The 12,068-nt window shown below is 52.1% G+C and overlaps 1 protein-coding gene across 5 annotated transcripts in view; it reads left to right on the top strand.

The window, feature by feature from the left end:
• LRRC8A (leucine rich repeat containing 8 VRAC subunit A) overlaps positions 1-12,068 on the top strand; it is a 28,187-nt gene that overhangs the window by 8,501 nt on the left and 7,618 nt on the right. For all 5 annotated transcript variants that reach the window (XR_008530054.1, XM_054584259.1, XM_054584260.1 and 2 more), the window contains one exon: positions 8,082-10,246. Coding sequence is in view for 4 of the 5 variants with exons in the window: in XM_054584259.1 (XP_054440234.1) it covers positions 8,090-10,246 (2,157 nt within the window). In the remaining variant the exon portion in view is untranslated. The remainder of the gene's footprint in view (positions 1-8,081; positions 10,247-12,068) is intronic.

Below are 12,068 nucleotides of genomic sequence, written 5' to 3'. Positions count from 1 at the left end.
GCCTTCCCCTGTGCCGGACTGGGTTGACACAATATCCATGGTCTTGTTTTAAATTCTGACAGGAAGCCTCTGAGATAGCTATGCAAGAATCCCCTTTGCCAGTTGAGGAAACTGAGGCTTCAAGAGGAAAAGCCTCGGGTCTGAGCTCACCCACCCTGAGATGCTGCTTCCCTGCCGTGAGGACTGCGGCCTGTGCCATGTAACTGGGTGGGGCAGGCAGGAGCGGGCTGACCTTTCTCTGACATAGGAGACGACAGGTACTTTTTGTAAACTCTTAGCAATCCTCAAAAACCACACAATGAGGAAGGCCTTTGGCTTTTCCCCCAAGTATTTTTTCCTGCTTATAAAAGTACCAGATTTAAATAATAGAAGAATATGTGATGTAGAAAACCCTCTAAATTTAATCATACACAGTTTTATGTATAGCTTTCTAGATTTTTCTATGCATACAGTAATAAGTTTGTTACTAATATAACTCCTTAAAACAAGAATGGGATTAAACATTTTTTCCTAATTTTTTTTTTTTATTGTGGTAAAATATACATAACATATGCCCTAGTCAGATGGGTTAGTTGGTTGGAGCATCGTCCCATGCACTGGAAGGTTGCAGGTTTGATTCCTAGTCAGAGCACATACCTAGGTCACAGGTTCAAATCCCGGTTGGGGTGCATGGGGAAGGCCACTGGTCGATGTTTCTCTCATTGATGTTTCTCTATTGCTCTCTCTCCCTCTCTCTAATACCAATGGAAGAAAAACGTATCCTCAGGTCAGGATTAAAAAAACACACACATGCCCTGGTGTGGCTCACTGGATTGAGTGCCAGCCTGCGAACCAAAGGGTTACCAGTTCAGTTCTCAGTTGGGGCATATGCTGGATTGCGGGCCAGGTCCCCAGTGTGGGGCATATGAGGGGCAACCACACATTGATGTTTCTCTCCCTTTCTCCCTCCTTGCTCCTCTCTAAAAATAAACAAATAAAATTTTTTTTTTTTTTAAGATTTTATTTATTTACTTTTAGAGAGGGTAAGGGAAGGAGAAAGAGAGGGAGAGAAACATCAATGTGTGGTTGCATCTCATGCATCCGCCGCTGGGGACCTGGCCCGCAACCTAGGCCTGTGCTGATGGGGAATCGGACCGATGACTCTGGTTCGCAGGCCAGCACTCAATCTGCTGAGCCACACAAGCCCGGGCAAATAAATAAAATCTTTTAAAGAATATACACACAGGTATAGATGTATGTATAAATCATGAAATTTACCATCTTAACCATTTTTAAGGGTACAGCTCAGTGGCATTGAGTCACATTGACATCATACAGCCATCACCACCATCCATTCCAGAACTCCTTTCATGTTCCCAAACAGAAACTCTGCCCCCATTAAACACCAGCTCCCCAATATCCCTCCCCCCAGCACCCCCGTTTGCCTTTCTGTCTCTCTGAATTTGACCACTCTAGGGACATCATAGCAGTGGGATTGTACAGTATTTGTCCTTTTGTGATTGGCTTCTTTTACTCATCATAAATGTTCATACTCATCAGCATTTCTTTTTTTATTACTTTATTACTTTATTATCACTTGGACATCTTTTGGGTTACTGTATATTGATCTCTGAGGTATGTAGCAATCTTCTTTCTTTGTAAGCCCAGTTTTAGAGAGAGAGAGAAAGAGGGAAATACTGACTGGAGAGGAAAACATTGACTGGTTGCCTCCTGTACATGTCCTGACTGGGTACAGAACCCACAAACCAGGCATGTGCCCTGATTGGGAGTTGAACCCGCAACCTTTTGGGGTACAGGACATGGTCCAACCAAGCGACCAAGCCAGGGCAGCATTATTCTTATTTTAGAGTTGTAAAAAGGGAGGCTTGGGCTAAGTAATTTGCCTGGGGTCTTGGAATTGTTTCATGGCAGAGCTGGATTTGAACCTGTGTCTCCCCAACTCAAAGCTCATGTTCTTTGCACCCTCTGAGATCTGTCTGCCACCAAGGGGAGGACCGGGGCCTCTGGGTTGCTTATCTGACTCCCAGGACTGGGGATGCCCCAGCCCTGCTGCAGGGATATGGGCCCACTTCTCCCCACCTGTGTGAGCAGCACGTGGGAAGGGTCTGGTGGCACCCTCCACACTTCCACTTCTCCCTGGGGGCAGGGCAGGGCCAGGAAGGGGTGATGCTGAACCTGCAGGAACCTTGGAGACCACAGGTGCTGCTGTGCCGGGGAGTAGCAGGCTGGTGGGAAGGAGTTGCTGCATCTGCTACCCTGGCAACCGGGTCCAGTTGCTACTGCCTCCAGCTGAGCCTGGCAGGTGTGAGGGCCAGAGAGAGGGCCAGCCAGGAGGACTGCTTTGGTAAATTTTGTATGAAATAATTTAAGCACACAGAAAAGTATAAAACTAAGCAAGTATCTTTGTATCCAGGTTCACTTTGTCAGACTTTAGTTTTTGCAGTAATTGCTTCAGATTTTCTCCCAAATTATTTCAGTCACAGTTGAAGTTTCTCTTTCAATCCCATTTGCTTCCCCCACAAAATGGAATTATTGCCTTGAATTGGAGCCCTCCATGCCTGTCTTTATACCTTCACTACTTGTGGATATATGAAGGGAGACCAAAAAAACCTGGCGTTTATTTATAAAAAATTGTGTATTTATTCTTATATATTTAAACTTCAGTCACCTTCAAAGTACTCTCCACTTGATATAATACACCTACTGAGAGATTTTTTTCCCACTGCTCTAAACAGTTTTTGAACTTACAGATTTTGATGCCTTTTAGTGCTTCTGCCATTTTTTTGTCTCACCTCTTCCGCATTGGCGAAACGTTTCCCTTTGAGGACTTTTTTCATCTGGAGAAACAAAAAACAAAGTTCCTTGGGGGCGAGATCAGGGTAGGGCACAGGGGTTATGACATTTTTTGATCAAAAGCTGCTGAACACTCAGAACGGTATGGGCAGGTGCACTCCTAAATCACCCATCGTGAAATGGGCAAATGCGCTGAAAGAGTCCTCAAAAGAAAAATTCAGTCAAGCTGAACACAGCCTCTCACAACAACGCCGGATGGTCCACTGATACGGACTGGTTCCTAGCACACACACCCAGCGGGGGAAGCCTGAACTCAAGGGGCCCGCCCTCCAGGAGACAATTCTTATTATTGGGTCCCCCCTCGTATACAATATAGAAAGCCTTACATAATGTGTGTAGTATTCTATAGCTTGTTTTTAGTTCAACATTGTTTTTTAATTTATTGATTTGCGAGAGAAAGAGAAACATTGATTTGTTGTTCCACTTCTTAATGCATTCATTGGTTGATTCCTATATATGCCCTGACTGGGGATCAAACCTGCAACCTTGGCATATGGGATGGTACTCTAACCAACTGAGCTCCCAGGCCAGGGTGTAGTTCAACATTATTTTTGAGGTCTATCCATGTACCTATAGTTCATTCACTGTCTTTGCTTTCCTATTCCATGGTATGATTGGGGCAGTGTATCCTTCCTTCCCTTGATGATATTCAGCTGAGTTTTTGCTATTAGGAACAACTCTTCAGTGAGCACCCTGTCCATGGCTTCACATGTGTATGTAAAGTGACTCAGGTCCAGAGAAGTTTCTGGATTGTAGGACCTGTGCATCTTAACCCGTCCTCTAGGAATTCAACATTGTTGCCAATTGCAGGGAAGTGAAATGGCATCTCATTGTTCTCAATTGCATTCCCTAATTAGTAATGAGATTAAGAATTACTTCATACATTAATTTCCACTTGCGTTTTTTTCCCCTTTGAGTTGTCTATTCATATAGTTGGCGTTTTTCCTCTTGCTGGATTGTTTCTCTTATGTTTCTGGGAGCTCTGTATTCTGTGATCATAAACCCCTTAGGACCTTGACCACCTTTTGCAAAACATGGGCACATCTGTGACAGATACTCTGCTCCCTTCCAGGCAGGGAAGCTGTGGCCCTGGCAGAGAGGCCATTTCTGCACTTCTGCTGGAGGCAGTGCTGGCTCTGGAGGGCTAAGGGCAGGGAGGGGACCAATGGCCCAGGGTGCCCCAAAGGCAGCTCTCAGGTGGGGTCTGCCCCATCTGAAGGGCCCCCTGGAGGAGATCTGGTATCACTTGCAGGCACGTGAAGCTGGCACATCACCTCTCTCCCCGAGCTTCAGTCTCCCTACCTGTAAAATGGGCATGAGGAGGAGTATTCAGCCTGAAAAGGAAGGAAATGCCGACACATGCTACAACATGGATGAACCTGAGGGTATGGCTCACACGTTAAGTGAAAGAAGCCAGACACAAAATGACAAATAGTGTATGATTCCACTGTTTGTCTCTAGAGCTGTCAAAGTGATAGGAACAGAAAGTAGAATGGTGGTTGCCTGGGACCAGGGGAAGGGAGAAAGGAGGATTTAGAGTACAATGAGGACGGAGTTTCAGTTTTGCAAGATGACAAGAGTTCCGCCGACGGGGGGTGGTGACGGTCGCACAGCAGTGTGAGTGCACCCGATGCCACAGCTCTGTACGCCTGAAGATGTTGAAGATGCTAAGCCTCATGTTCTATGTATTTTACTATAATAACAATTTTTGAGGAAAAAAGGGGGCACCAAAACAACGTGCGCCTCCTGGGCTTGTGAAGCTCCTGGGCTCGGCTCTCGGGCGCCAGGCGGGAACGGGGAGCTGCTCCAGCTGCGGGGGTGTGGGTGTTTAGTCACCTAGAGCCGCCCAGCTCCTGAGGAAGCTGGCTGCACGGGAGCTCCTACCTGTGAGGGGTCCGTGGCCTTCCCCAGGAGTCCGGTGAGGGGCTTGCCCGAGCCCCACCCCCTTGAGGCCCTGCCGCGAAGTTGGCACCCATTTCCCCTGATGTAACCTCGGCCGCCACTCCCCACACTTGGGGCCCAGTTACTCGGGCCCTTCTCTGTCTGTCGCACCCTCTCCACACTCTCACACTGGGTCGAGAGGCCCCTGGCACACCTGGGTCACTTTTATTGCCCCCACAGGACCGAGCCAAAGGCTGAGCAGAGTTCTGGATGTGCTTCGAGACCGGGTGTTGGGTGTGTATGTGAGGGGGGAGAGGTGGGCATGCTGGGACAGAACAGGCGGGACTGTTTCCTGCCCCTCTGAGCCGTAGGCTCCCTCAGCTGCACATGGAGCTGTGACCAGTTCCCAGCTCAGAACCAGGGATCAGGAAGGCAGTGTGTGCCGAGCCCCGGGGAGCGGGGCCCCCATACACCTCCTCACCGAGAGGCGGGGTGTTCCCCAGGCTCCTGACACACCCATTCCTCCTCTGAAGCAGGGAGGTTGCGACCACATCCTGCCTGGTCATAGGCTGCCTCCGCCCCCCAACACCTGGCACCCTGCCACGGCCCGCTCGCTCTGGATTTCCCAGGGCAGCTGTCGCAGGCCCTCAGGCCTCCTCCTCTCGGTCCCCCCTTCCTTCTGGTCCCCAGTGATTGGGTGTCCCCCTGGATGTGGACTCGGGGAGCCAGGAAGGGAGGGATGAATGTCCAGGTGTCCTGAATGCTTGGGTGTCTCTCGGCTGGAGGCCAGCTGCTGGATCCAGCAGGCCTCCCCTGGAGCGCTGCTTCCCGGGAGTGTGGGTGGCGTGAGGAGCTGGCAGGTCGTTCATTAGAGGGCCTGGGCCTTCCTGTGGGGCGGGCACTCCCCCAGCCTGTGCCTGCCGGCCTCACCAGGAGGGCTGACCCTGGGTGGGAGTCACCTGCCCAGGGCAGTGCTGGTGTCTGCTGGCCTTGTGGTGACCTGAGTTCTGGGAACCTGGGGCATCTGTGCCCCTGGGCGTAGTCGCTTGCTACCCCTGGCGAGTGGGGCCTCTGAGCAGGCAGGTGGAGAAAAGGCTGCCTTACATCAGTGGTAAGGACCCCAAGCAGAGGAGTGGATTATAGGAGGGACTACCTCTCTAGGCCTTAATTTTCCCATCTGTGGAATGGGGCTGAAAGCAGGCCCTTCGTTCAGGCATCAAAGGGATTCCCTGAGAGGGACCCCATGGGAGGGGTGCGCTTAGTGCCTGGCACACAGCCACCTCTACCCCGGTTCCTTCGCCAGCTCCCGTTTTGCTTCCCTCCTGTCCTCCCCGCCCATCCCAGCGTGCCCTAGGACAAGAGGCCCTGTTTTATGAAGCATTCATTACTGTTGTCATTATTTATATTATCGGTAACCAAAATAAGGTGGCTCTGTCCAATAAACTGGGCACCCTCATTCCTCTCTCAAGAAAAACAGACGCATTTGTCAAAACACAGGTATTTAGTACTGATCTGGGGCATGTGAGAGGCAACCGATGGATGTTTCTCTAACACATTGATGTTTCTCTCTCTCTAAAAATAAATACAATATTAGAATAAAAAAATCACAGGTATTTAAACCTTGATGTAAAGTCTAGATTTAAAAAGAGGATGAAATGTAAAATCCGTTTTATTTTTATTTTTATTTTTTTAATTTATTTTTTCAAATACATTTGTCTCTGCCTACCCCCCACCACTTTCCCTTGCCCTCTCCCTCCAGTTTTATTTTTTAAAGCATACATAGAAAGAGCAAGAAGGTTATTTGTCATTGAAAAGTTAATAGGCCCTGGCTGTGTAGCTTGGTTGGTTAGCGCATCATCCTGATAACACCGAAGTCGTGGGTTTGATCTCCCATCAGGGGACATGCAAGAATCAACCAATGAATACATAAATAAGTGGAACAACAAATTGATGTTTCTCTCTCTCTTTTTCTCTACCCCTCTGAAGTCAATTTTAAAGATCCCTGGCTGGTATGGCTCAATGGATTGAGTGCCAGCTTGCAAACCAAAGAGTCGCCGGTTCAATTCCCAGTCAGGGCACATGCCTGGGTTGCAGGCCAGGTCCCCGGTGAGGGGCGTGCGAAAGGCAACCACACATGGATGCTTCTTTCCCTCTTTCTCCCTGCCTTCCCCTCTCTCTAAAAATAAATAAAATCTTTATTTAAAAAATAAAATCAATTTTAAAGAAAAGCTAACATTGGGTAACCCTGGATGGTCTTTTTACAAAGTATTTCATTTCTGTCCTGCTTTTTGTTTTCTCCCAGGCATTGTCCCGTGAGCGTCTAGTACCTTTTTCATTCCGTTCGTCTTACGTTGCTTGTGACAAGAGCCACGTACCTTGGCAGAGCGACCGTGGATGAGATTCCTTACACAAGCTTATTTTGATGCACATCTGCTATATGTCACTGGCTGGAGTTCCTGAATGTGGCTTCTTACCTAGTATTTCCCAAATTTAGCCAATCAGTGTCACCAAAGTCATGAATTAAAAAATCAGATTCCTGGCTTTACCCAGTACCTACCGAATTGGACTCTTCGGGGAGAGATCCTGCTGCTGCTGCTGCTTCTAGTTTCTTTATATACACACGTGGATGGACACAACCAGAGATAATTTTATGTAAATGCATATTCGTCATTGTGTCATTCTGCTTGGGTGGAGAACACTCTAGTTCTCTTGTCCCCGCCCCCAGGAGCTCTTCTTCGGGTACACCTACTGGGTGTGTCCTCCAGTTCCCCCAGTGCCCCAGAATCCTGTATAGACATAGCTACATGCACACACATAGTTTTTGAACTTCCCTGTTTGGTTTACAAAAGTGAGTTCCTATTAAGCCCCCTTTTCTCCATTTGGCTTTTCTCATAGTTTGCACAAATCTCTTCAGGTCACTGGTGCAGCTTCATGGCAATTGGTTCCAAGTGAACTGGGGGGTTTCAACAGGCCCCTCCAGTCAGCCTGATCAGTAAGAGGATGGGATCTAGCTGGAAATTCCAGACTGTTTTTGCTGGGATGCAGGAGGTTCTTGTGAGGCCAAGTGAGCCATCTGTCAGCATGCGCCCTGATCTCAGCGCTCAGTCTTCCTTTCGGTTTAACGGGGAAGCTGCCTGCCTTCCCCCACGGTGGCTTCTCAGCCATGTGGTGACCACTTGGTTTCTGGAGAAAGGCTCGTGTGCTGCCCCGCGAGCGGCAAGGCTCTGACTCCCGGCCAGACTCAAGGTGGAATTTTGGACAACGGGTCCGTTGTCTCTTTCCCCTGACCCCTGGGCCCCAGAAAACCAGGCCACCTGCAGTAAACCCCTCATGTGGATCCCTTTTAGGTTGAACCATGATTCCAGTGACAGAGCTCCGCTACTTTGCGGACACGCAGCCAGCGTACCGGATCCTGAAGCCATGGTGGGACGTGTTCACCGACTACATCTCCATTGTCATGCTGATGATTGCAGTCTTTGGGGGCACACTGCAGGTCACCCAGGATAAGATGATCTGCCTGCCTTGTAAGTGGGTCACCAAGGACTCCTGCAATGACTCTTTCCGGGGCTGGGTGGCCCCTGGTTCAGAGCCCTCCTACCCCAATTCTACTGTCCTTCCGATCCCTGACACGGGCCCCACAGGCATCAAGTATGACTTGGATCGGCACCAGTATAACTACGTGGACGCCGTGTGCTATGAGAACCGTCTGCACTGGTTTGCCAAGTACTTCCCCTACCTGGTGCTGCTGCACACGCTTATCTTCCTGGCCTGCAGCAACTTCTGGTTCAAGTTCCCGCGCACCAGCTCGAAGCTGGAGCACTTTGTGTCCATCTTGCTCAAATGCTTCGACTCGCCTTGGACCACACGGGCCCTGTCAGAGACGGTGGTGGAGGAGAGCGACCCTAAGCCGACCTTTAGCAAGATGAATGGCTCCATGGACAAGAAGTCGTCAACTGTCAGCGAGGACGTGGAGGCCACTGTGCCCATGCTGCAGCGGACCAAGTCTCGGATCGAGCAGGGCATTGTGGACCGCTCAGAGACCGGCGTGCTGGATAAGAAGGAGGGTGAGCAGGCCAAGGCACTGTTTGAGAAAGTGAAGAAGTTCCGGACCCACGTGGAGGAGGGGGACATCGTATACCGCCTCTACATGCGGCAGACCATTATCAAGGTGATCAAGTTCATCCTCATCATCTGCTACACCGTCTATTATGTGCACAACATCAAGTTCGACGTGGACTGCACCGTGGACATCGAGAGCTTGACAGGCTACCGCACCTACCGCTGTGCCCACCCCCTGGCCACACTCTTCAAGATCCTGGCGTCCTTTTACATCAGCCTGGTCATCTTCTATGGCCTCATCTGCATGTACACACTGTGGTGGATGCTGCGCCGCTCCCTCAAGAAGTACTCATTTGAGTCAATCCGCGAGGAGAGCAGCTACAGCGACATCCCCGACGTCAAGAACGACTTTGCCTTCATGCTCCACCTCATCGACCAGTATGACCCGCTCTACTCCAAGCGCTTTGCCGTCTTCCTGTCGGAGGTGAGTGAGAACAAGCTGCGGCAGCTGAACCTCAACAACGAGTGGACGTTGGACAAGTTGCGGCAGCGGCTCACCAAAAATGCACAGGACAAACTGGAGCTGCACCTGTTCATGCTCAGCGGCATCCCCGACACCGTATTTGACCTGGTGGAGCTGGAGGTGCTGAAGCTGGAGCTGATCCCAGACGTGACCATCCCGCCCAGCATCGCCCAGCTCACAGGCCTCAAGGAGCTGTGGCTGTACCACACAGCAGCCAAGATTGAGGCGCCTGCCCTGGCCTTCCTGCGCGAGAACCTGCGGGCACTGCACATCAAGTTCACGGACATCAAGGAGATCCCGCTATGGATCTACAGCCTGAAGACGCTGGAGGAGCTGCACCTGACAGGCAACCTGAGTGCGGAGAACAACCGCTACATCGTCATTGATGGGCTACGTGAGCTCAAGCGCCTCAAGGTGCTACGGCTCAAGAGCAACCTGAGCAAGCTGCCGCAAGTGGTCACGGACGTGGGTGTGCACCTGCAGAAGTTGTCCATCAACAACGAGGGCACCAAGCTCATCGTCCTCAACAGCCTCAAGAAGATGGTGAACCTGACAGAGCTGGAGCTGATCCGCTGTGACCTGGAGCGCATCCCCCACTCCATCTTCAGCCTCCACAACCTGCAGGAGATCGACCTCAAGGACAACAACCTCAAGACCATCGAGGAGATCATCAGCTTCCAACACCTGCACCGCCTCACCTGCCTTAAGCTGTGGTACAACCACATCGCCTACATCCCCATCCAGATTGGCAACCTCACCAACCTCGAGCGCCTCTACCTGAACCGCAACAAGATCGAGAAGATCCCCCCGCAGCTCTTCTACTGCCGCAAGCTGCGTTACCTGGACCTCAGCCACAATAACCTGACCTTCCTCCCCGCCGACATCGGCCTCCTGCAGAACCTCCAGAATCTGGCTGTCACGGCCAACCGGGTGAGTGGCCGTGTCCTGGCTCCGCACGTGGGCTGGCAGGTGGGCTGGTCATGGCCCGTGGAGGGGGTGCTCAGGCAGCCCAGTGTCTCAGGACCTCACCTGTGGTTCCCAAAACTGCCTGGGAGGAGCTTTTAAAAATTCAGCTTTCCCTAGCCCTACTCCAGACCTGCCAGATCAGATGTCTGGGGCTAAGAGCCTGTCTCCACCATAGAACGCTACAGAGCTCTCCTGCCAGGAGAGATTGTGCGGTCAGGTGGGGTGTGTCCCCAGGGTGCCCTTGTGTGGGTTTCTCATAGGCCGAGTGTGCATGGGCAGGAGACCCAAGGCCTGTGATTTTCTCTCTCCGTCTCTGTCAGTGGGGTCGTGGGAGGTGGTACTCAGCCTGGAGCTGGCGGTGTTGCCCTGGACCAGATTTGGAGCTGAAGCGCCAGTCCAGGTCTGCCACGAACAGGAATCACGTGGCGGTGGCTGCTGCCCTCGCCCCTCTCCTCTCTGCATTTGGGGTGATGGAGGGCGGAGTGGGGCTTGGTCAGGGCCGACTTGTCACCACCTGCCTCTCTGGAGAGGAAATTGTGCAAACAGTTTGGGGCCAGTAGTGTGGGAAGCCACACCCTGGAGACAGTTGGCACGCCCTGTGCCGTGGCCTCTGTGCACCAGGCCCTTGGCTGAACTGGGAAGCCCCTACTCAAGGCCCCTCCACAGAGGTAGGTGGGTGAGGCTGAGGGCAGGGTGCTCCTGCGGCTTTGTGGTATGGCCTCTGCAGTGGAAGCAAATCCACAGCGCCTGGGGGCTCCCCCGCCTCCCGCTCCTGGGGACCTGCAGGAGATTGACAATGAAAAGAACAGGTCTTCTGGGTCCCTGCTTTCGGGGTGGGGACTCGTAGTGAGGTCGGTGTTGGAGTTCTGTGGTCAGGAGTGGGACACCAAGAGGGGCCGATTCTGCCGCCACCTCTGTCCCTCCTCGAAGGCGGGGGCCTAGAGCAGCCCCCTGGTTAGCGAGCACGTGCTGTGTGTCCGCCCTGTGCAGGGCACAGCGTTTCTGGAATCCCCAGTGTCCCGCAGCCCCAGACACTGACATGCCCCTGCCGTTCTCCAGTGTCACTCAGATTGGAGAGTCCAGGCGCGCCACCGAGCAGCTCCCCTCCTCTCTTCCCTGAGCCCCTCTGACTGCAAACCAACCTGTCTCCATATGTCAGAGATGATGACAAATCCTGTTTTCCTCCCCCAAGTTAGGACTGTGCGTACCCGTGAGAATGAACGAGGAAGAGTCAGATACCAGGTTGCTCCACCCTGGAGAATCTACCCGCAGACCCTGGGACAGGCTCGCTGATCAGGAAAATTGGATTTAGAGAAGCCATATTTGGAGAGCCCCCCAAAACCCAGCCCCTTCTTTAATATGTGTAGGGGGACCAGGTGGCTCCTCCAGAGTGTAGCCCGGGGCCAGATTGCTCCTGGCGCTGGGTCAGACATGGTCATCCCGTGACCCTTCGGACGGCCTGCGCTGCCCAGGGAACTGTGGAGGCACTGGGGCTTGATGGGCCCTCCCACCAGGCAGAGGGTGTGGCCAGCAGCCGGCCCGCCTCCCCGTCCTGTCCTCCACCCGCCCCTGCTCACCCCAGGCATGCTTGTGAGGTCATGTCTGTTGGCGGAGGTCGCCCCTCAGGAAAGGAGCTGGCGGCAGGCAGGCATGCTGTCCCCAGGAAGGAGACCCTCTGACACCCTGTTCATTGCACAGCTTAATCACGTCCTGTCCCTGCCCCCTGGAATGCCAGAGGCCTTATAGGGAAGGGAGCTCACTTGAGTCCATCCTGGTCAGGCTCCTT

Source organism: Pteronotus mesoamericanus, unplaced genomic scaffold, assembly GCF_021234165.1.
Source record: "Pteronotus mesoamericanus isolate MK-2021 breed Mesoamerican mustached bat unplaced genomic scaffold, CSHL_Meso_final contig_78, whole genome shotgun sequence".
Classification (NCBI taxonomy): Eukaryota; Metazoa; Chordata; class Mammalia; order Chiroptera; family Mormoopidae; genus Pteronotus; species Pteronotus mesoamericanus.
The sequence above is the reverse complement of the archived record's forward strand: the minus strand, read 5'-3'. Positions and strand labels throughout refer to the sequence as shown.